The sequence below is a fragment of the Aphelocoma coerulescens genome, chromosome 2, assembly GCF_041296385.1.
Source record: "Aphelocoma coerulescens isolate FSJ_1873_10779 chromosome 2, UR_Acoe_1.0, whole genome shotgun sequence".
Classification (NCBI taxonomy): Eukaryota; Metazoa; Chordata; class Aves; order Passeriformes; family Corvidae; genus Aphelocoma; species Aphelocoma coerulescens.
The window spans coordinates 32,274,080-32,299,982 of NC_091015.1; the positions used below are offsets into that span (position 1 = coordinate 32,274,080).

A 25,903-nucleotide genomic window follows, 5' to 3' on the forward strand; every position below is an offset into this window, starting at 1 on the left:
CTAGCCAAAGCTCAGGGTCTACATTTTACCCTCATTTTTCCTAGCCTGTGTGTCATCCACTTTTATTTATCCTGATGATCTTTTCTTGAAAATTCATCTTTCCCTGTCTTCTGTGCTTGATAGTCCCTGACCTCTACCCAGACTTGAACATAGAACATCTCCTTTAACTTGTCTTTTGGAAGAATCAACATTTTCCTCCTTGATCTCTCTTCAGGGATTCCGTGACATTCTGCTTTTGGTCTTGGTATCTTCTCCTACTTTGTGGTTTTCTGCAGAGCATTTTGTCCACAATGCAAATTGAATTATTGTTTATCGACCAATGGTTTCTCTGTTCTAGGTATGGCTCCTCTGTACATCATGAAATTTTATAGTAACTTTGTTATATACTAATTGAGAAAATCTGCATTTAGTCGAAGCTCAACTTTACCAAACTTTTATCCCCGAGCCATTACTACTGCCACTCTCTAAAGGCAAAACCATTTTTCTGCCTGTCAGTCAGGCAAGTTCTTGTGTAACCTTTGACCTTCTCTGTTGGAGACAGAATTTAGACAGCAATGTCTAAATTTTGCAAATTCTTTCTGTAGCATGTCTTTGAAATACAGAATATATTACCGTTCCAACCACCTAAAGGGATTTCTAAGCTTCAGCCATTTTGTTTATTATTGCAATGTCATTCTCAGAATGCTCTTATGAATTTCATTTTCCATATGGTACCAGGTACAGGTTTTCTGATTTTTTGTGTGATAAAATTCATACTTTTAGGGTATTCTCATAAACAGCTACAAGACTGATTCATTAGCTTCCTTGAAATCTTTTATTACATTTCTGTTTTGCTATATTGCCTCACACAAAACTGGGCAGTAGTTAAATTCCTGTACTGCTAACATTGCTTCTGTTTTTCTGGCATGTCAGCTTCTGTCTATAGTTCTCCAAGTCTCCGTAGGGTGCATAGACGTGAGCCATCTTTTTATTCATTCTGTGCAGCATTTTATGCAATTGGTTTTGGTTTGTGACAGTACCTCCAATGCATTTTACTAATATAAATGTGTTTGTTGTTGTTGTTAAGAATAATAGTAAGATGGAAGGAGTTCAGGGGTTAGTTTAGGAGATACAAGTTGTTCCTTTCCCCATCACGTTGCATGAGAGATCCACACTCTCAATACTGGTGACAGTGGCTGCACGTGAGGCACAGGATGACTTGAGGTGGAGCACTGTGTGGTACCAATGCTAGAACCAGGCTAGAATCAGGTCCTCTGATCTCATGTAAAAGGCAGTGTCTTCCCAGGGTTTAAGAAAGGGAGATGGAGGGATTAAGTCCTCTAGCCCAGATGTCTTTCATGCAAATTTTAACTGCTAGAATTTATTTGGGACATGGTGACATGGATCTGTATTCTGAAGCTGTTCTTCAGTTCCAAAAGTAAGCTACTGGTAGGATTCAGTCCTTCCCAAACAGGCTTTTGAAGTGTGATCCAGCCTCTCAGAAGAGTCCATTCATCTCAGAAGCACAGATACCTCTCAGCATCACATCTGCAGCATCTACGATCTCATGAGGCCCATGAGCATATACATCTTGTTGACATCTGAGGAAACATGATGACTATTAACAAAATGTAGGGCCTGTTATACACTGTATTGCTTCAAACACAATGAGGTTATTAAGGCTTAATTACATAAGAAACAGTATACATGTTGTGCAAGCTTGTAGAATGTCACTTGCAGAAGTTAGGCAAGATATAAGAGTTTCCTAAGTTTCTATTATAGTTTTATTTCCAGCAGTATTCTTTGACAAACTAAATAAATTACTGCATGTATTGGACTTCTGCGGCTTGGGGCAAAGAATGGAAAAATTATTTACAAAAGCTTGAAAATATTTAATCACTAGAGGCAGGGGGCAACTGTGTTTTAATTAGTGGTTCCTCAGGCCATTGGCTGGCTGGAGGCTTTCTCAAACAACCACACAAATGCACTGAATAGCTGTTTGCCAGCCTTAGGGTCAGGCCTGAGATGAAACAGATAAGATAATTGGCTCTAATGAAATCCAGAAGGCCTTGGCTTTCTTGTTTGAGCTTGGATTTGAAAAGTGCGTGTGGAAGTGAGGCTTAATTCAAACCAGTCCTGAACTAGGCCCGTTTTTCAGTGACTTTGATATTGTTTGAAGTTCTGAAAGTGTTCGCCACACCACTAGCCTGCTGGGCTGGGCCTCCCCGGTCACCTTAATTACTGAGCTTTATTGCTGACTTTACTACACAGGAAAGGAGCCATTATATGTTCCATCAACATCAGCTCTCCTCAGATTGGAGGAAAGGGCAGGGTGAAAGGCCACTGTAGGAAGGCAAAAACTTCACTTTGAGGTAGTCAGATCATTTACCCGTGTTAAATTTCACTGTGCTATGTGTGTACATTCCTCACAACACAGAAGCCCAATTTCCATTTTTTTTAGCAAGTGATTACTTTTCAAAACATTTTGTTTGTGTGTGATTAGCAGAAGGGTACATTTATTCTTAGAGGTGGAAAGAAAGCAAATCGTAACAAATGCCTAATTAATTATCACAGGGGAAAGAAATCTAGTTAAAAACTGTAATAAAGAGAAATTGTTCTTAATGCTTCTTTGAAGTGGGAATAAGTGAGGAAACCCCTATGGTGTGTTTGCAGACCTGACACCCTACAGAACTATGTCCTTATAGCCAGCCTGATATCTTCAGGGTAACTTGTAACGGGCTCTCTGAAAACAGAAAAGCTCATGTGAAGTACTGTTAGGGCAAGCAAGAATTGAGGTGTTTTAGCAATGTTGGTTCTGAATTATTCTCTTCAGGATAATTGTTTTCAGAATTTGGTCCTAATCTCTTTAGCTGTTCCAGCTGCTGGTGCTGCTGGAAAAAGAAGAAACTGAACTTCTGTGCATGAATTGGTTTTCAGATCTGGACACTTCTGTAGCAGGAAAGGTGTCTCTCAGGCTTCAAAATCCAGTCTGGGGCCACTGAGGTCTGTGGGAAGACTGCTGTCAGGAAACCTGGGACAGATCCTGCAACTGCTTAAATGAATATATTTAAATATTAACTCATTATTAAGTCAATTAGGCTACTAGCCAGAGTAAAGTTACACGTGTGCATTCATGTTTGCAGGATTGGGCCTCCTGAGACGAATGAAAGTGTGTAATATTGGCCAATTTGTGCCAGATCCCATATTACCAACACTAGCACTTAATAAAAGAAATATTGATGAAAATTAGTAGTTCTGACTGTAGTTCAGATCAAGATAAAAAGCTTTTTTTTCAATGAGTTCAGGAGGCAAAGGACTGAAAAATCAGTCCTGCAAATGTCTACTCTGTGAGATTTTATTTCGGATTTTTGATTGTGCATTTTTTGTGAAATCTTGCTTGGTTTTTTTGTCTATTTTCATGGAAATAGTGTTTCTGTTTTTCTTAAATCTTGAAAATTTCTGGGATTCCTTCATAAATATTAGAATCATACATTCCACAGAGTATTGAGCCCTTTCCTTCAGGGAACACTGTTTCATAAATAAGGCTTCTGTAGATCGAGATAGTTCCACCTTGTATTATTTTATATTTTATAAATGATCTAAATATATTATTTAGATTTATAAATATATTTATAAGTGATATAAGTATATAACATTTGTTAAAACACAAATTTTATGTATGTGTGGCTGAAATTTTTTTGCACAAAGAACTCATATTTAACAACCCTGAAGGCTTCTTATTTTCCTTCTCTTTCATATGACCTGTCACTTTAACATGTTTTATGTTAGTATAATGGCAAATTAGTTATATGCTTTAAAGAGAAGCAGCAGGTTTTAATATTTTTATCATCATTTTGTGAAATTTTAACCTGTTAAACTCATAGCCAGCATCACAGGGATCTGCTTATATCTCGATGTGTATTTTATTAGCACTAATTAATCTCTCTCTGAGCTGAGAAAATAACTTTTCAAATCATCATAATTCATCACAATTATTGGAAAACAATAATTTCCCTTCTAATACCAAAAGGTTGTTTTGTGAGAAAACAGTGGTGTAACTATCATAGTGAGAGAGTATGAGGGTTCCTATAAGCAATATTTCCAGATGGGCAGACATTCTGATCTTTATTAAACATAAGCTTTTGTTTGTTCTCATTTTTTATAATGAAAAAAACAAGACACAAATGTTCTTTTTGGTACCGTGCTTCCTAAGAGGTAGTTTGGACTATTAATCATAGCCCATCATTGTAAATCATGATCCTTGTCTGACTGTGCTTTCAGCTGCATTCACATTTTAGGGAGGCTAATGTGATTCAGAGGAGCGTATATGATCGTATAATAATATTATAGTATATTGGAAAAGATTTTTTGACTGGCAGAAGTGAGATTAGGTGATTTGTTAGTGATTTAGTGGATACCTGGCACGGATGCCTAATGATCTTTTCAACAGAAGAAATAAAATTATGAAATCTACTGGTGATTTAATTTGACCTTTGCACATCTGCCTACAAACTTTGTAAAGTTAAGCTTACATGGATGGTATAAATCAAGCAGGGGATAGTGACTGACGAAGCATTTTGTTGCAGGAAAAAAATTCCCTGGATGCTTAAATTGCTTATTTCCAAGATTTCAAACAATGTTTTTAAGGTAGTACAATGTTCATTAGTAAAAAGGGTCTTTTTGTCTTATGTGGTAAACTGGGGACTACACAGTTTCATAATTTCCACCTTGCTTACAATTGCTTCTAAATCTGCAATTTAATAAAAGGAAGTCTAACAAAAACATTCACAAAGTAGCCATTATCTGATGTAATGGTGTTGTGTCGTGTATTTTTAAAAGCCTATATAGACCACACAGGAAATCCCTGGCTGAGCAAAGAATAAATGTTGGGTTTCACTACTTTCACTAATTCTGTGACTTTGCTACCTCTTTAAAATGACAGATCTTAAAAAAATTACTGTTGAATGTCATCCTTGCATGTACCCATTTGCTCTCCTATAAATGTTTTCAGATAGAAAATCTGTCTGCTTTCCTTCTATAATTTAAAAGTAGATTTTGATTCTGCTTTTCATTATTCTTCCTTTGTATCATTTTAGAATGTGTAAAGAAGAGGTAAATTGAGCCACTTGGGTTCAGTAAGTCACTTTTGGATGCAACGACCACGACATCCATTTTGGCAGGACTACGTTCTGTTGTTCATTACCTGGTTTGTTACACTCTTTGATAACAAGAGGGTAACTTAAAGATAAATGCCATAAAGAACATTTAATTGGCTGCTGGCTGCTTTAACTGCTTCTACAATTATAAATGTCTTTCAGATACCTTTTCCCCTGGTAAAGAATAGAGAAAGAGTTAATAAGGACTTTACCTACCTGAGGTATATACATATGGCTCTTTGGCTTTTCATTGCTATACTCAGTAATAACAGTAGGAATAATTCACTGCAGAGAACTGTCACAGAGGATGCCACAGATACATAATTCTTTTGACTAAGTAATTCAACTGAGATACATTTCTCATACTGTGGCATATGCTGTATTCTCACAGATTACTTTTGTGTGATGTGAGAGATCAAAGGATTGTACGCCTATTTCCATGACTACAATAAACTTTAAGAGAACAAAAGGTAACACTGATGAATATTGCATAAAACCAATGGGAACTAATATGATTTGGAGAGAAGGACAATTAGAGGAAAAATGAAGACAGCATGCTTCTTTATTGTTCTTGGTTATAGTGTGAAGTCTTGCACCTGCTTGTTAACAAGGTCAGATTTAGGACTGAGAAAAACGGAGTGCTTTTAGTTGCATATTTTCTCCTAATAGCTCTGTTTCCTTAATTTGATTCATATGTACAGTATTCCGAAATAACTGCACTGCTTGATAGTGCTGTAATAAAACACAGGAAAATACACACAAATTCAATGTTTCTTAAAAAAATTTAAAATACTTCCATTGTAGTCTCTTTATTATTGTGCTCAATATATTTTTTTCAGAAGTGAAATTCAGTTCTAACAGTAACATGAATCATTGTTTTCTATTTGTAGTCAATCCTATCGTAGATGTCTTAAAAAATGAATAATTTACAAAACTTAAATTTAACAACACTTTATTTTTTTTTAAATGGAATCTATTGTGTAACTACAATTTGTGGCATTTTAGGTTGTGTAAAGATTGTGGAATTAACAAAGTGCTAAGTCCTGTATTGCCCATGCTGCTTTTGAATACTATTATTCTTAGTAAACTCTAGATAATTATTGTTATAAGTTAGTAAACTAATATTAGCTGCCCAGATCAGACTATGACTTTTGCACTGAAAAAGTAGCAATGTACAAGCTGTTGAGAGGAAACAGAAGGTTCAGCCTGCTGTGTAGAAATAATTTACATTAGTACCCTAAAGGAAAATGTGGAACGGAGCCATACATTTTCAGATCCTATTTCAAAAATTTGATTATACAGATGTGATTCACTTCCCTGTGTCCTTTCTGCTCTGAACATGAAAAGAGATGACTTTCTATTTGAAAAAAAGAAGCTTGAGTTCCTCTGCTCTCTACCCAGGACACCTTCTCTGCCCCAGTACCCTAAGACTGGATGGAGAATAGTGTTAATGGAAGACTTCCTAGAATGGTTTCTCTGTGGGAGCTTTTAGCTTGAATGACTGAATAATGTTGAAGAAATTGCGATTTTTGGCTTCTCATTTCACATTGGGTTATGGCTAAAAGCTACTATATAAACAGAGAGAAATTCAGGATCAAATTCAGAAGTCCAACCGCATCCCTGCAATGTAGGCGTCTGCATGTCCAGCAAGGTGTCTTCTTTCGCACTGTGCAGCTCTGGGTGATACAGCTCAGTTGGGTCAGCCCAACTGAGACAGCTGTGTGGCTCACCCTCAACCAGGGGTATACACTGGTTGTCTGAATAACTTTCTAGATTTCACTTTCTCTGCTGACTGGGATCTTGATTCAGTTCTTAAGACCTTACAAGTCACGCCACGGGAGATGCACTGGAGGAGCTGAGGTTTACTGCTGTGTCTGACAGCTATCTCTGGAAGGATCTCTGGAAGATTGTACCATTTTGAAGAGACAGCAGGTGGCCAGGAAAAGTTCCCCAAATTCCCAAAAGCCACTAGATATCTTCATGTAGGTAACTGAACTGAATCCTTTGCCTCCATGGAACACAATAGGAGTTTAGACCCTCAGCTCCCATAGAGACTCCTACAGTATATTGTTAGCTGTCGGCATCTGGATTTGCATGCTGTTCCTGGTTACATGTATCTCTATTCTAGTTAATATTTATTTACATACTTGAGGGAAAATTCAGTTAATCGTGGTTTCATCCATATATGGTTAGGGATATTCTAAGCCAGTGTTTCAGAGCATGCTTATATTTCTATACTTGCTAAGAGAGCGTAAACATGTCCAATCCAGCTTTAAGCTACCTATGCGATGTCTGAAGAATTCTCATGAACTACCCATGGTAATTGATTCTGTGTTTACTGAACAGTGTCAAAACAAACACACACACACTGCAAGTAGCTTGTCTGTCCCCAAACTAATCTTTCAGGCTGGAAGAAGCTTTATAGAGGCTAATATACTGTGCTGACATAAACTACCTTTTCTTAGCAGTATGAAATAGCCTGTACAAAACTGAGTCCCTCTGACAAAAGTGTTTCAGTATCCACATTGACTCATTTCAAAGCTACATGTCTTCGCATCTAGCTGCAATATGTGTTGTAGTCATATCCCTAGGCAAGGTCTCTCCTTCAGTTTGTTGATGAAGTGGGAGGTTTACCACTTCAGTTGTACACTTTCTGTTATATCCTTGTATTGCACCTTCTGTAGACAGGATTTTTGGCTGCACTTAGACCAAAATAACTGAAAACGAGAACCTGGGATGAGGCTGTGTTTTAGTCAGGTTGTACTATATACTCCTGAAGGGACTACCTCTCAACGGGGACCCTTTCCAGAAATTTAGGGCTGATAATATTTATGAGATTTCAGAGCAGTTGAAACACTGGCTAGAGATCTTTTAAATGGCTAAATTTCAGCACACTCCCTAAGGAATTGGGGTGGAGATCATTTCAGACCTGTCAGAGGAAGATCATGCATTAATTGTACTTCATTGTACTATAAAAAATGAGACCTCTCCACTAGATTTAAGAGCCTGTGGTATTGTGATCTGTGTGAAATCTTCAGGGAACTCATCTGGGACCTTACAGTGTGTGTGAAATAAACTTGTGTCACTAAAAAAGGTAGAAACAGTCACATAAATGTGATGGTTTCTGTAACTGATCTTTTCTAAAGGTATCTCCAACTTGACAGGGAGCATCTTTTCAGTGTGATTTATTCTGTAATATAGTACACTCCAGTGGCTGCCTTCCAAAAATGCTGTCTTAAGTATCTACTTATGAACAGAGCAGCCCCAAATCACTCAGCTTCATGACTCCAGCATTTCATTGAAGGATGAACACTGCTTTGGCTGTGGCACAGATGCCAGCTTTTAGAACAGAGCGTCTCTGAAAACACGAAGGACAAGTTACATCTTTCAGTAGCAGCTCTTACTGTGGCAGAGGTCCACATTAAGCATCTCAGTTTTAAACATTGTTGTAGTCTTCAGAAAGGAGTTTGGTATGTCATGGAATGACATGGACTAACGCTGCTACTTTTATTTCTTAAAATTAAAAGCAGCCAAATTCTGTCAGGGGGATGGTCCTTTCTCCAGTTTCTGATTCAAAACTTTCACAGTTTTCACAATCATAGGGAAAAGATAGAGACTGTATAATTTAGGCAACATGCAAGCTATGTCTCTAAACCTCATTTCTAACCTCTGGGAAGTTGTAGAAGTCTCTGGAGTTTCCAGAAATTTCCTCCACAGCAGGGCATTGATTTGTAGTGAGTGGGAAGAGCAAGAACATTGCTATTTGTCCCTGCTTGGAGGAGTGCTCGAAAATATTCCCTTGGATGGTGTGAGGAGAAAGGCAGAGTTTGAGGAATGAAAGTTTTGACTGATGCAGTCTTCTGCTGGCACAAGGGCAGAGGTGTTAAGATAAACTGGGTTTTCCTACTTCAGGGATGTTTACTTGGAGGACATGCCTTTTACTATAACTGGAACCTGTCCCAAGGGAAAAGGACATAGCCTAAGGGACTTCACTGGGGTTGGTAGTTCAGTTAAGTGCCCAGCCAATGTTCCCAAGCCTGAGACATAGAAATGTGCAAGTAGTTCTGTGAGTTATGCCAAAATCTTTAAATGATGGACCTGATGCTGAGGTGATGGTCTTGTCTGAGTGTCTTTGGCATTGTGTCTCCAGATGGGTCACAGAGATGGCAAGGTAAAATGCACAAATGTGAGAAATGCTGAAGGCCCAGGAAGTAAGACCATATGCTCACTTCTGGAAGATCAATAACTTGCTCTACTGTTATGAACATTTGTGGAGAATTTTTCTATATTAAGAAGGAAAACAAATAGCTTCAAGAAGTTTCTGACTGAATTCAGTTTAAGGATTAATGATTATCTCTGATCATCAGTGGCTAGATTTCTGCTTTAGAACAGGGAGTTGTGACATTCATGTTGTCACAAAGATACTGGTAGGATATTAAGCCTCCATGTTAAGCCATTTTCAGTGATGGAATATTGTATATATTTGGATCGGGATTCTAAAAGGTTTTACATACATGTCTAAATTTTTTTTTCATGAGTGTTCTTCAACAGATACAATAACATGCAAAAATAAAATATTTGGAGTTTCCCTTAAGAGGTTAGTAAAGTAGGTAATATGATATTGTGCTAAGCTGTGTGCAGGTAGGACTCTAGGGAGTTACAGTTTTCTATGAAAAGCACAAATGGGTCCTGTAGAAATTTATGCTTCCAGGAATAACAGCACAAAGTACCTTAGACAACATTCAGAGAAGTAAAATGCTTAGGTCAGTGAAGACATCCAGGATGGTCTTAAAACTACATTAAGAGGAAAGCAATTAAAGTTTGCAGGTCAAAAAAAGAAATTAAAGTGGTCAGCATCTCTCAGAATGAAGCTCTTGGGTCTCATGCATTCTCTCCTCTTTGAGATAACTGGGAAGTAAAGGGGATAATAGAAGGCTGGACTAATAGTAATGAGCAAGCAGATGAGAGAAACCAGAGTAGAAAGAGAATGTAGATGAGACAGAGTAGAAGAAAAGATGAGAGAAAACAGATGGAAGCCAAAAAGCCAATGAAGTGAGAGAGACGAGACTATAATGATTTACACAAGACATAGTGAAACTACTCTGGATAAAACATTGAAAGAAACTTATAGCCTCAGTCCAGCTCTGGAATAAAAGAAAACCCCAACCTTTAACAGGATTTTAAATGGGTTAAGGCAAAACTTTGCGAATCTTTTCATCCTGGAATTAGAAACAGAGATTCTATAACAGGATATTCTGATAGTATTGGTGACCTTGCATAGATTAGACTGAAATAAACATCGAAAAATTCACATTTATATGAACAAAAATTCAAATACCTTGAGGTCTATTCTTTGCTAATATATATTTCCTTTTAAAGCTGTACAGAGCCTACAATTGAATCTATAATAAGTATGCATGTATAACATGAATTAATAGCAAGAATGCATGTAAAACGAGTTAAATGAAAGCCAAGGCCGAAACACCATTTTTTTTCCTCAAATTTGCATGATCTAATAATAATCTTTCTCTCAATAGTAAATCATTATTTACAATTATTTGGAATTGTGAATTTAAAAACAATAATTCAAATTGAATTTTTAACTTATGGAAGGAGAATGTAGGAACTGTTCAAGGGAGCACAAATCTGAAGAAACTGCTTATCAGGATTTTGCTTCATTTGCAATTAGAAACAGAACCAAATTGAAAGTGGCATGTGTACCCTGTAGCTGTTGAAACAACAGTGGTTTTCAATTCTAAATGCTCTTTAACTGTACAATACCTGCTTGTATTATTGAAATACTGAGTATTCTAGAATTGCAGAAGCTTCTTTAAACATTCTTGAGGTATATTAATCAATTGTTAGCAATCCTGCTAAAAGGAGATCTTAGATTACAAGCTAGAGTATTCCTATTTGTTGATTCAGTCACAGCTTTTTTTTTTTTTCATGACCAGACTAGGGTTCTTCTGTGGTGACTCTATGGAATTTAAAGAGAATGAAGTACAGCCAGAGGGAGATGAAAATATCAGCCTTGGCAGGATGAGCTTATTTTTAAGCACTCTTTTATCTTTGATACTCCTCATCTCAATCATTGCTTTTCTTGGTGAAGAAAGCACTGCAACGAGGTGATGGGAAAGATGGCTTACTTTTTGTTGTAGCAAGTAAGATTTACCAGTTCTCATTCCACAGTCAAGTCTCTTCAAAGATAACTATTTCCTTCCTGACTGGGTTTTCACTTGGACTGACAGATTGCCAGTATTCCCAGTGTCAGAGCACCAACTGATGTTTGAGGTTGGAACTAATTTTAAAGATTTCCAATTAAAAGCTCAGTTTTTTTAGAATTCAAGGTGTAAAGTAAGATAAAGAAATTGTTAACAATTTAACAGCCATGACATGAAATTTAAAATTATATTTTTGCTACTTTACTATATTTTTAAATGTAACTTGGGTAAATAATACAAAAAATACAAATTATTTATTTGACCTTAGAGGAAACTCATTGCAAAACTACTTGACTTACAGTGTCCATCAAGTGTGCAGACCTGGGTAAAAAAAGGAAAAAAGACATGAATTATCCCATAAGTGAGAAGACAAAAATGAAACTTTAGATAATATTTGATTGATCTTATGAATTCAAAAAAGTCAGAAAGTGTTGAAATTAAAACTGCAGCTTGGATGATTATATATACAGCCGTTATGTTCATACACTTGACATTATACTAACATAGGATTCTCTTTTTTCTTCCAAAGGCTGAACTATCTTACAACAACACAGTACAAAAAATACAGATTTAAATAAGTAGTTTGTTCCTTAGCTGTTCATGCTGAAAGGCTGACAAATGCTTTTTGCTTAGGTGCCAAGAGTCTTCTAACCTTTCTTGAGGGGTCACAACTTAAAAATCTACTGGATCACCTCCCATGTATTAGCAATGATAAAAACTTCCTCCTATTCACTCACTGTAATTGCTCAACTCCCTATGACAGGTTTGGCAATTGCATGTTGGAAGAGTTATTTTAATGAAGAGTAGATGAGAATACGCCAAATTTCTCAGCTGGTGTAAAATTCCATGTATTTAAATCTAGATTGGCAGCTGGAATTGGAGAACTCACTGCCAAAAGGTTATTGTTCAGTGTTTTGGAGACTGTTGGTAATCCAAAGGTAGCAGCATGAAAAGTGCTGCTTTTAACTAGTCTTTTGAACAGTTTACAAGATCTGTTGGCAATTTTAAGTAAAGAAATGACAAAAGTGTTTAATAAATTAATGGTAACTTAATTGCAGTAAGTACACTAAAGCTGGCTAAAGTCAGATCCTTAGGAGAGAAATGATTGTGAAGTCCTGACGGGGTCTCTGAAATAGTTGGAAAATTAATGTTTTATTAAATATATTTTGGCCTCAGCAAGAGGTCCAGTTTTTGGACTGAGTGAAGAATTTGAATTACATGATACCTGTATATTGTGTCATCCAGATATCAAACCTGGAAGAACTATTTTATTTTATATTTAATTGAGGTTGATTCGAATGTACATTTTACTTACATTCATTTCAATGTTTTCTGAAACTTCACTATTATTTTACTGATGTGTCCAGTCTAAGTTATTACATTATTTTGACTGTCACTCTGAGAGAGAAGTGCAACAAAAATAAATCTAGAACTGGAAATCATGCTTAGGGATGTTTTTATTGCTAGATCCAACACTATAAATTGAGACGGACATTGAAAGACGGAACTCTGTGATTCAGTTCATTCGTACATTTTCTTGAAATTATAATCAATACCAGTTTCCAAGACAACTAACTGCATGAGGATGGACCAGCCAATAATGAGAAACAGCTTTCTTTTTTATTGCTGTAGCACATGGTAGAAAAAGTCTTTTTTGTTTCATGCTGTTGAGGAGACTAGCCAATTTATCACTCCAAAGAGGATCCAAAAATTATTAAAGGAGGTGTGAGCACTTCAGTTTTTTAAGAGAAGGACAGGGACATAAGTTCATTGGGGAAAGGCAAATTCAGAAACATCAAAATGTAATTTTTAAATGCTTTTCAGTTAAATCCCAAACTTCACCTTGACTTTTTCTCAGTTGTTCCTCAGGCATCCTAACAACATGACCAGTTGGTGCTTGTGATTGTATTGGCAAATGGAATAGCAATGTGTCAATATGACTCTCCTGGGGTGAGTGGGATTGCCTTTCTTCTGTAAAATGCCTGGCACAGATAAAAGGCTTCATCCCATGTACACCACTGAAAGAGTTATGATTGATCTAGGACCACAAGACTGTAGAATTCTTTTGCAGACGTCAAATAAAATCTATTATGAGAAACATTGATTCCATGAAGTCAATGGAAGCCTAAGTAAAATATTAAATCACATTGCAATATATCTGCATTTTCATATTTTGTTTTTCAATCTGAGATTCCAAATGCTTTGCTGTTCACTATTCCTTCCTTGCAAAAAAAACCCCACCAAAAAAAACCCCAGTGAAACATTTACACAGGAATCATGTTATTCCTGAACTCTGTGGTATTGTGTTCAGTCCTTATTTTTTGGAACTTTTTATTTTTCCTTTTTTCCCTTATCTTTTTTCCTCATTGTGCCCATGAATGGAATAGGTATCCTTTCTGTACTCTTATTACTTGAGTTTCTCTGAAGCTGATACAGTATCTTCTGATCCTCTTGGGTTTTGTTTCAAATATTGTGTTAATGCAGATTCTTTTGCTATTTTTGTATTTTATTAAACTTTCATTTGTGACATTGATTCCTGAATATTTAAAGTTCTTTCTAGATGAAAATGCTTCCCTTTGTATTTCATGTATAAAACTTTTTTTTTTTCATACTACTGAAACCAGAAAAAAAATCACATTATCCTCAACATATCATATTTGGCTTTGTATTTTCCTGACCCTTAGTTCTCTCCAAGCCTTTCTTTGACTTCAGTCTTTAAGTTAGAGGTGTAACCCTCTTGCAGGAGAGTGTTTCTCATTTTAAAGCATTGGCCTACCTGATGATACTCCCTGAACAAGTCTGGTACTTTTATTTGTGAATTGAGTCCTTCCAGTCACGTTAAATTCAGTTGATGTCTAAGTGCTGACATCCAATTTTCTCTGTCTTCGAAGTCTATCAAATTTCCTCTATTTTGTTGAGTGCAATGAGTGTAAAGCAAGAATGGGGATAGGGTAATATAAAAGAGACAGGATTCCTCCAAGCTACACAGAGCCAACACCAGATCACATTTCTAACCAAACAGTAGCTGACGTAGCACCAGAAAAAGTTGTAGTTTCTAACACCGTGTGGTACCTTGGGATTAGTGCATTAGTGAGAGTGTTCCCGCTGGTCCCACAAATATCTCCTGTCTTTCTCTCTGAGAATTCTCTGCGAGTTCAAGAGGGAAGAGGAAGGAGGAAAGGGCAGGGATTGAAAAGTGCTTTTCTGGGTTACCTTACATTATATGTGAATATTTCTTCTAAATCCTCAATAAAATTATATCAGTATAGGTTCCATTAATGGCATTCAGTTTAGGTAAAGTGAGAAGACTTGAAGTTTTTGTACTTTATAAGCCTTGTTGTATGAGGGAAACTGTATTTTTGGCTATCTTTGGAAAGAGGGGTGGCTGCTCGTTTAAATACATGCTAGAGTAATGAGGTGGTCCAAAGTGGCCCCAGCTCCAATGACAAGGCTCTGCCAAGCATGAAGCAGACAAACATGCCCATGTTTGCTAATTAAGATCAGAGGCACTTCCTTCTGGTTAATTTGGTGTGGGTATAAGAAAATGTCTGTATGTTCCTTGTCCACCAGTGTATCTTGTTCTTCAGCAAAAAACAGGAGGAAATGACATATGTCGGCATCTCCCCTTTGGAACATCAGAAAAATATTAGTCATATGAGCAATTTTCTGAATAACATGACTTCAAAGGAAAAGTGACAATATAGACTAAAACGGCAGTTTCTATCCAGAAAATTGTGAAATTTCTGTTTAATGATAAGCCAGAAAACCAGAGAGAAAATACCCTTAAAAGTAGTTATGAGTATATGAAAGAAAATATAAGACAGAACAAGAAAGCATCTGTAACAGAAAATATGTAAAGACCTCTGAGAAAAAAGACAAGTTCATGTACTTCGTATTCACAACCATGTTGATGAATACAGCATGTGGAAAATTATGTTTTTGCAAATGACTATGACCTTGATAAATAATTTGATTTCTAGAAAATGATTTTTTCTTTTAATTTAAAAGGGGGGGAAAAAATCCCCTTCTGGGCAAAATGCACTTTTCAGAAATGTAGGAAATTTAGTGGCAAAAGTGCTTTTTCCAAGGTATCTCTGTCTTTTACCCACTCAACCTATTGCTCCCATGAAAAAGACAACCGCTCCAATTCATCTCTCTGGGCATTTTTAAATCAGATTTGCCTTCCCTTCTTCCCCACATCTCACTGTTGCAAGAACTGAAAACTAATTTACACTTCTTGCATAATCATTTTTGGTGACATAAGCAGATTGTTGACATTGCAAACTAAGCTGTTGTATAATCAATAAATTAAATGTTAGGTAGCATATTTTATTCATTCCTGCTGTGTGTCCTGCTGTGTAATCTGAAAAGCTTTTCTAAAGGTTTTTTCATAAGCAAGGAGTGTAGATTTTGGACCTAGAGACAAACTCATTCTCTAGAGCCCTCTTCTTTTAATTTATTCAAAACACCAAAAATTTCCTTCTTTTCCCCAATTCCACCATTCCTGTGGAATGTCAGTAAAATAGGTACAAGGCTTTCCTTTCTCTTATACTATTCTTAGAGGGCTAAGTAATTTTAAAAATTTCAAGTACCTTAAAATACACTGAAATGTAGCATATGCTCATAATAATATGCTTTTTTGTAGATGCAAGAAATTCCTTGGAGACTATGTCATGTTATCATTGATTTTGTGAGTTCTATAAATGCGACACATTGAGGCAAATTTTTATCTCTGTATTTCTGATACTATAGCACTTAGTTTTATTTTCTTATGAGCAATCTTACTACTATATAATAAGGTTACTGGGAGGAGTGAACTGTTTTAGTAGTATTATATTACATTAACATTTTAGGCCAAGTCTTTTATAATAAAATACTGCTGAAAGAAATTACTTAGTAGAAAGACAAAACTGATAATTACTTTGTTATAGAAAATACTGTAGTATATTCAGCCTTGATAGGAATGTAATGTGTTTTCTAAACAACAATAAAAATTTTAAACCAGAAAACTTTAAGTACTCCCAAATGTGATTATTATATTTATCACAAAGAATCTTCTAATGATTTACTTTTTTTTTCTTCCATAAAATAGAGTAATGAGCACTCAATTGATTTTTCTGGTAGAAACGTTACACCATGAAAGCAAAATGATATCTTAAACGATACTTGATGGTAAAATTTGGCAGTGTGTATGTGATGCCTTTTCCTGGTCTTAAAATCAAGAGTCAAACACGGTTAGAAGGGGAAAAGGGATTTTACCTTGGTATTTATTTTAAGGATCCTTAGGTGTACACATCCAAGTCATATGCATCAAGATGTACCCCGCCGAGTCTATCTATGTTTCTCTTTCTCTGTTCCCCCCCCCAAACATTGGGTATAACATTATAGGTTTTACTAATTAGCATATCTATCAAAGATTCCCCAATGAGAGGCTCAAGTGAACCCCCCTCCCCGAGGAACCTTCCCCTGGATGGTTCTATCTTGGTTCACAGAATGTGTTCTGGAGAGGACCTTGGGGTCTGGGGCACACTGATCTCTGGCTACGAAGCTTCTAAAATATTTAGTCTCTGAGCTTGACAAACAAGTCCAAGAATGTAGGCAAAAAGCACTAGGAATACAGAAGTTGTAAAAAGGTATAACAGGGGTATAAAAGAAAAGGCAAAAATCTTCATGGCATCATTTGCATATGCCAGTACCATTTCCCATACAAGTTACAATGGCTTTGATAGAAAAATAATTGGCTTAAAATGGTGGGATTCCATATTTATAGCATTTTGCTTTCTCAGTGTTGGAGATACTATTTTAAGTTATTCTGTGTTTTATTTTAAACTCTACCTTTGCAAATTAAACCTCTGCTTCCTCCTTCTCATATATCATCTTCAGTCATGCAGCTCTTGGAAGCCACATCAATCCTTTAGCTAACAACTGGAATTTAGTAAATAAATTGTTCACAAGAATGGCATGTTACCAACCAGTTTTACTTGAGAGCTTAGAAATAACTAAAAGGTAGAAAAACAATTATTTTTTTTCATCATGTAAATGCTTTCACAAGAGTCTAAGAAGACAGAGGAATATTTAATAGAAAATGCTGATTTTCTAACTCTGCTTTTCAGCATGAAGGTGTTCTGTATCCTGCTATTGCAGGTATTAACTTGGCCTATATTTCCATAGAAGGCTTTATATTTGCATACTTTCCCTTTATATTTGCAAACTTGCCTTTTAAGGTAACCTCTTCTTTAAACCTATACTCATTTGAGAGATGTTTATACCCATGATTTTTGAACAAGCTTATTTACCATAATCTTTAGCCAATCCCTTTAACTATTACCACTGAACTTTGATTTTTACTGAGTTTTGAATATGGACATGAATGTGCATAGTACATGTGTATATGCTTTTGCCTGTTTTACAAGAAGTTGGATAATTTTAATTGACTATGCTATTAAATTTTAAGTGAATTCTGGAAAACACAAAGTAATACTTCTTCTCATAGTTTTCTTGGTTGTTAATTTTTCCTTACTTTGGTCCTTTCTATGCTAGTTCAGAGACTGACTGAGGCATATTATAGATCAAATGTTGAAGAGTCCTTATAATTACACTGAAACCACCTTTCTCAATAATAAAAATAGAAGGATGAGCAGATATTTTAGACAATATTTCATATGCTTTTTGACTGCTTAAGATCTTACAGTTCCAGCTGTAATAGAATTCAGGAAACTTACATGACGGATGCCAAAATAATTATTCATTTAAAAAGGAACCCACAAATAATAGCCTTAGGCTCTTAAAATGTCTTTAAAAGCAAGCAAGCAAGTAAGAAGAAAGAAAGAAAGAAAGAAAGAAAGAAAGAAAGAAAGAAAGAAAGAAAGAAAGAAAGAAAGAAAGAAAGAAAGAAAGAAAGAGGAAGAAAGAAAGAAAGAAAACTGTTGGTGCTTCTGAAACTTCTTTCAGGGGTACTTAGATACTCCTACAATTATAATACTTAAAATTTCTAACTTTATAAATGGTTTTTACACGGCTGCATCCATGGAAGACTTTGACCCTTTAAACATTTTAGTGTGTGATTAAGTTCAAAACCATGTGCAAATCCCAGTGACATGACCATGATTTGCAGTACTGAGGACTTTGTATTGATATGGTACCTTTTGCCCCTTGAAGAAACAAAGAAAAATATATTTTTTATCTCCAAAAAGCAAGTAAGGTAACTACAAAATAAAAGTAAGGACAGGAATACTGACTGTGCTTAACAAAGAAATAGAGAAGAAATAAAATTACTAAAAAGATATAAAAAGAAAATCTATAAGGATAAAAGAAAATATATGAAAATAAAAGATAAAACTTCTATAAAATATATGTCTTAGAAACCAATGCAGACAAAATTGGCAGAATTTAGGTATGCCTTGGAGGAGAAATCCAGGACAAAACTGATGGTCAGATGACAGTCATCAAGGAGTTTTAGGGGAATGTTCTCAAGTTTGGCCTGGATGAACTTGGGCTGACAGCAGAACTGGCACAAAGAAATGTCGTGAAAGTAAACCAAAGTATTAGTCTGAGACACTATTATAAAATCAATTGATGCAGAAAAAAGTATTATCTGAGAGTTGTACAGAAATTCTATGTAGCTTTCTGTGAGAATAGACATTACTTGATACTGTATTACATTAAAACATATGTGCAAACAACACATAAAAATAATAGATACCGTAAGTTCCACATGCTTTCTGATCTGTTCTTATCAGGGAACATTCAACAACTTACTTTAACTTGTGTAATTTTAAGGTAGGACAACATAGAGATTGTTTGGTACAGTATTTTATTTGCAGGATGTGAAACTGAGAAACTGTAGGCAGACCCACACTCTTTCCAACAACAGCCTGGGTCTCCCTTTGGTGGTTAAATCCCCACTATAATATTATTAATGCATTGTATATATCTATATTCTTGCAAAATACAAGTCTGGTATAACTGAACAAATAATAGTGCTTTTGTACTTTGGGGTTTTTTCCTACTTGTTGAAGTTATGGAATTTAGACTCTTCTGCATTTTCTCTAAAGGTTTTTCACGAGTCAACTGGGTAATTTATTCAAGTCTTTTACCAGCTTTTAGTTGATTCATCTGTGAAGTGGGTAAAGAAATGCCTGCTTTATGGGGACTATGCAATCAGAAACAGCTATACTGATTTATACCAGCTGAAGATATGAGCTTTTCCATTTTTCAGTGTTCTCAAAGTACTTCGAGATCACTGGATCAAAACACTGGAGGATTTCAGGGAAAGAGCAAATAATTTATGTGACTAAGCCATTCCAATCTGCAGTTTTAGAACAGCATGGATTACTTTTCTCAGATGCATTAATTGTTGTCTTGGGCTGGTATTCCTACTTGTTTCCTTTTTAAATTACCAACACAGCAAAAGAATTGTAGCTATTTGCATAAGTTTAGCTTTCTTTGGAGATTTCCAGCTCTGTGTGGTAGTGCTTGGAGAGTCATTTCTGTATTGGGTACTTCTCTGCAATCTCTTCTGGGAGAACAAATGTTTGGTAGCATCCTAGCCATGTGCTTTGAATGTACAAAAATAGAATGGAAGAATAAAAGAAACAGAGTCCCTTGGTAGAATCGCTTTAATGTCTTGCATCTGATGTTCAGATTGGTGGGGAGGGGAGGATCACATGTCTGATGTTTTCTCTAGAACTACACCCAACTGGAAGCCATCCCTTGGCTTCTCTGCGGACAGCAGCATACCCAAATGGAACATATTAATTCTTTGGGGAAATCTCCTTAGTTGGACAAAAAGAAATCTTTCAGCTTCCCAGATACATGCTCTGTTCCCAGTACCATTACACTGAAAGAAGAATCTGCATTACGTTTGTCTGGAAGACACAGTTCCACTGTAACTGCAAGGTTTATCGTGGATAAATAACTTCTGCAATGCAGCTGCTCAAGCTTTCAAGTTTTGACATGTTTATTAATGAAAATGAATGAGAAAAGAAAGAAATAGTCAGCCAGGCAAGATGCCCCTGTAACTCTGCTGTCATCATTAGGTGAATATGGTATACCAAATATTTATGCTTCTATATGATTCAAGATCACAGAAAATAAATATCACTTTTATGTGTTTTATTTTCTTTGGAGAAGGAAGTGGAGGAGAATGTGAGTCATAGTGGAAGAATAAAATCTATTTCTTTTCCGACAAAAGCTGCTTATTTTGTCAGAGAAGGATCCTAGCATTAACTTTGGTTTGCAGATAAGCTCTGGAGCCTGACTGGCTTCAAACAGAAGTGATGGCCTGCCAGTCCCCAGTCTGTACCTGTCTGGTGACCCGTGGCCAGAAGCCAAATCATATTTCTTACTCCTGCTGGGCGTAAGATAATCAGTGTTCCTAGCAGGGTCTGAATGGAGGCTGCTGGTGCACCCTTGCAGGATTTCTGGTGAGCAGAGTTTTGACCCTTCGCACCGTAACAAATCCTGCCAGCTGCAGCTTGACTTCTGAGCATAGGGCTGGTCTGAGGAATCTGGGAAGGTTAACATGAATGTGTATTAGTGTATGACCAGTGCTTCAAAAAAAAACCAAAAAAACCCCACCATGTTTTCTGTTATGATCAGATTCAGAGGATTCTCTTCTTAGGCAGCTGAGAAGGGAAGTGACATGGTTATGGGAGCTCCTGAGGAGGTAGTCAGTGGATGATTTCTCCTTTTTACACCTTGCTGTGCCCTCCAGAGTGTAGATGAGATAGAAGAGGTGCAAGATACAGGGTCTGATGTTTCTCTGCTCCCAAGAGATAGTGAAGGATCAGGAGCTGTCATTGCCTGTTCAACCATCCTGAGGTAGGAAAAGATTGTTTACAAGGCAGAAGTGATCTTCATGTTGCTTTGTGTAAGCTGTCTTTACAACTACCAACCTCAAAACATTTTTTGTCCCTGCCTATGACAGGGGAAGTGGACTAGATGATCTTTAAAGGTCCCTTCCAACCCAAACTATTCTATGGTTCTATGATTCTGTGATTTTCCTAAAGACAGATATTCATATGAAGGTGCTAAAGCCTGAGGGATGACAAATGACAAAAGTTTTTATGTATGTCATGGTGAAATTGAGACTATATTTAAAAATGCGTGTGTATATCATTCCTTATAGAACCTTATAGAAGATAGGAAAGTATCCATCCTTTTTGTGAAAGAATTGTGGGTGTTTTGTGCCACAAAGCTGTTACTGCCAAGGCTAGACAAACATTAGAGATGTCCTACCTACATAAAACTCCAAACCAAAATGCTTTGCTGTTTTCCAGACATTAAGCTGCTCTTTTCTGAGCAGAGATCTCATAGCATTTACTCAAAAGAGTAACCACCTAAATGCCTGTAGATTAATGTAGAATACTGGATTAGAGATTTAGGAACCAAAGGTCTATATGGTCTCTGAGACTTGTGGCTGTCATCTTTTTGAAAGACCATATAGTAGTCTTGACTGCTGTAACAAGGACCACGGAAACTCTGAGAAGTTTAAGAAAAGAGTCAAGCTTGCTATCCCAGTAAACATATTATTTTTTTTGCTATTTTTCCTTGATATCTTTCAAAAAGAAAAGTCCTTAGAGGTTCTTCAGTATTAAATCGAGAACAGTATAAGATGGATGAGCTCTGACATTCCACTTCCCTCAATATTATGGAGGATGAAAAAGAAATGAACAACACAGGGCATACAGGTTAGCTCTTCTGATACACTGTATCCAAGTAGCAGCAGCAGAGTTCTGTCGTAGTTTGTGAGACAATATTATAGCAAAAGTAGGATGTTATTCTTCTGGCGAAATGCAACAGACACTGTGTACATTTTTAAAAGGAAAAATCCTTTCTTTCAGAAAAACCCTCTTAGCTGTTATTTTGGTAATGTGAATTCAGGTAATACTGAAAGCAGTAACAGAACACTGAGTTCTGAATGCCACCTCCGGTTATTAGCATTACAGCTTTCTCCTTTCTTTAGCTGAGATTCCTATATATCATTTCTGTAGAGATTTATGAATGTGCTACTATTTCCTGTTCAGCACTCTTAAAGCTGGTGTTAATACCTATTCCTGGTTCTTTGTGTCGAAAGACCTTGCTTTCAGTATTTAATAATTTGCCTATTCCTACTCAGTGTGGCTGGCAGTTTTAATGTCAGACATACTTATTTGCCAAAAATTTTGAATAAACTGTGTCCAAACAATTTTTGCTCCTTCTATGAATGAGATTAAGGGTCGAATGCATTGTTTTGCCCAAGTTATTAAAAAATGTGCTGACATCTTTACGCTTTAGAGCAAGGTCTTGAAATGTGGTAAAAGTGGTAGATTTTCCCAATGTTCCAAATTATAAGACTCTCAAAAATTTCTTTGTGTGTTAGGCTGGTTAGGCTTGTTACTTCTTAGCAACTTGAGTTTCCAGAGCTTCTCTCTGCACTGAACACACTCCATCCTCTGACTCTTGAGCTTAGTCTGTGCTGTACTCTGTGGTGTTGCCACTTTGTTTGACATGAAGAAATAAAAAGCAGAGCCTGACTTGAATTTGAGGAAATGTGAACGGAGAGGAGGAGGGCAAAAGCTCAAGTGGCTGCAGATAGGGAGGGTTCTTCACAGGATCCCTCCTTCTTTCAGTGTATAAGATGTATGGTGCTATAGGGACAGATGAAGATTGTGCATCAGCCACAGTCCCCATCAGTAATCAGGATCTATGCCACATGTGTTGCAGACGTGGGGAAGTTTGGGAAGTATGTGTTGCTTCAGACAATGAATTTTTAATTAGAGTATCAGAAGGTATGTACATAAGATAAGATGTAGTTGCATAGGAGACCTTTATTCCTGATATTTTTCCCTAACTTTGTGGAGATTAGCCTGCAAAAGTTCAGTCACTGTAGTGTCTAATGTAAATATTCATATGTGTACTTTGTTTGTTAGAGAGTTTTACATCGTGGAACAATAGGAAAAATACCTAGAGGAGAAGTAATTGACTTCCTGCCTCCAAGCCATGTCAAGTCAAACCTGTAGCAAGCTTGGTGGATATTTTGGTGGTTTTACCTATTATAAAAAACTCCAAGAGATAGACAATCTCCAGTTTTCTTTTAAAATTTATTTATATTATTATTTATTTTTACTATTTAAAAGCTTGTTCCAGTGTCTGAACTACAGATTTGCTGCTGCAGCTGCTTCAGGTCCTGTCCACAGGGTAAAGAACAGGCTTTTTCTTTCCTCTTGCAACAACTTATGTATTTGTGGACTTTTATCATGTATGCTCCCATGTTATGCAAATCAGATAATTATACCTATATTATTCATCCACTTAAGTTATGTTTTTTAGAAGTTTTTTCTTTGCCTTTGATCTCTCCAGTTGGTCTAGGTCCTTCTTGAAGTGCAGTGCTCAGTACTGGAATCCATATTTCAGCAGAGGCCTACTAATGACATTTAAAAAAAGGAATATTTCTCAACTTATATCACTTTGCCTGCAGATATTTGTGGTGCAGTTTCAGCAAAATCATCAAAAAAATCTTAAGCAGCCTCTATACTTTTTTTATAAATGTAAAACTGTATTCATTGAAATGCTGTATGCCCTGACAAAGACTTTTTGCTTCATCTGAATAATGTTTGCACAAGTAAAAGGAATATTTTCCTAATATTAAAACTACCTTTTAGGAAAACAAAACAAAATAAAGTTCATAAATGCACAGATCAAAAACTAAACTAAAGAAAAACCTAGAGAATTGTTAATATCATTAATGTGTCTTTTTTTTCCCGCATAAAACCTAAACCTTTCAACAAAATATGATTTCTTTGGACTAAGGTATTTATAAAATAAATTAATAAACATTGAACTAAAACAAATACCATTACACATGCACAAAATTAATCTTTGCATTCTGACCAGTGTAGACCAATTGAGATTTTCTTGATTTAATTTATCTTTGCTAGAACATTCATATGTGTATCTGCGTTTTAATGTTAGTGATGTCCCCCTGGTTTAGCACAGCTCAGTGTTTGTCAAACCAGTGCAAAAGCCATCCTTATGCCTTCCCTTTGGAGTCAGCCTGAAAGAACACACCTGCAAGTGCAGAATACAGGGGCTAGGCTTCTCCTTCAATGCATCTTTCATGCTTTGAGATTGGAGAAGGGCAAAATCAAGGCGATAAAATACCCACACTTAAGTTTGTCAAGGAAGGGGTTAAAAAAGTGGAATCTTTGTGACTGTAAAGGGCTGAATTATCTTCCTGACACCAGCAGGGGTTGCTGTCACTAGTTTGTGGTTGTCACATTCCTGTTATGCTTGACCTTGGAAAGGCTTGACAACATAGTCTGGATTTGATTAAGGGAATTTCATGTTTTTCCTTTGCTAGAGTCACCCCCCACCTCGACAAACATTTAAAAATGTTAAGAAGTAAAAAAAAAAAAAAGTTTGGAAAGCAAACATTTTCCCAAAAGAAATTTATAGTTCAAATTTACACCAAGTTCGCACTAACTGGAGCAGTCCGGGTTTCCAGTCAGGCTTTGAGAGCTCTCTGTAAACCATTAGTCACTTCCCTGGAAGAGGCAGCTTTTTATAGGCAGCAGGATAAAACAGACACAGATGTGTAAGTAATATTAGAGGCTTTCACATGTACCTGCCTTTTCTTTCTCAGTCATAGACAAGAAAAAAGAGTGATTATAGAAAGAAATTGATTGAAGCCTTGGACTTGAACAGCTACCATGGAGATTGGTTTAACTAAAATAAAATATATTGTGTTGTGTTTTTTTCTGATTGTGACAATTTATATCATGAAGATGGAAGTTCTTTTGATTTTATCACATTGGGGTTTTTTTCATTCTACAGGACTGTGATTATGCCAGCTGCCAACGAGTTTGATCCAGAAATTGTCCTGGTGTCAGCAGGATTCGATGCTGTGGAAGGCCACGACCCTCCGCTGGGCGGGTACAAAGTCACAGCTAAATGTAGGTATTGCCATTGACACACGTTTCTGAGTTGGTATTTTTTCTAGTTAGGAACCTTATTATGTAAGTCCAGTTCCCGTCTATGTTTCTGTTTTGTGAGATAACAGCTGTGTCACTCAGGGCAGAGACTGTCCAGCAGTTAATACCCAGAGAAGGCTGGAGAGATGCAGCCCTTGCCCAACTCATGGACAGGGTGGAAATGAACATGTTAGAGTTTCTGGCTCACTCCTTTCTGTTCCTCTTGGCATTTTTGTCTTGACTTTTTAAAGTATTACTTTTCTGGCATTCAAATAACATTTTAGAGGTTTCATGCTTTTCAATAGGCCCCATTTTCCAAATGCTGGAGTAAGTTACTTCTCTTTAAATATATATTGGAGCTTTTAGACTTTGGAAGCCTAAATCCAATCTCATATTGCTCTTTTGTTATTGTAATCTTTTCAGCTCCATGGCATTAATCCTGAATTACATCAGTGTTTATGAAGGCCAAATTTTTCTAAAAGATTATTCTGTTGGGTCTCAATATATGGATGTCCATTTCAGTCTTTCAAAATGTGTGCTTATGGCAGAGATTTAATACTTTCTGAAAGACATGTCTGTCTGACATATCTCATAT

The 25,903-nt window shown here is 36.4% G+C and overlaps 1 protein-coding gene across 1 annotated transcript in view; it reads left to right on the plus strand.

The window, feature by feature from the left end:
* The window catches only part of LOC138106408 (histone deacetylase 9), a 274,226-nt gene that overhangs the window by 192,479 nt on the left and 55,844 nt on the right, over window positions 1-25,903 (plus strand). Inside the window, exon 21 of the mRNA XM_069006966.1 lies at window positions 25,172-25,290. Coding sequence (XP_068863067.1) covers window positions 25,172-25,290 — 119 coding nt within the window. The remainder of the gene's footprint in view (window positions 1-25,171; window positions 25,291-25,903) is intronic.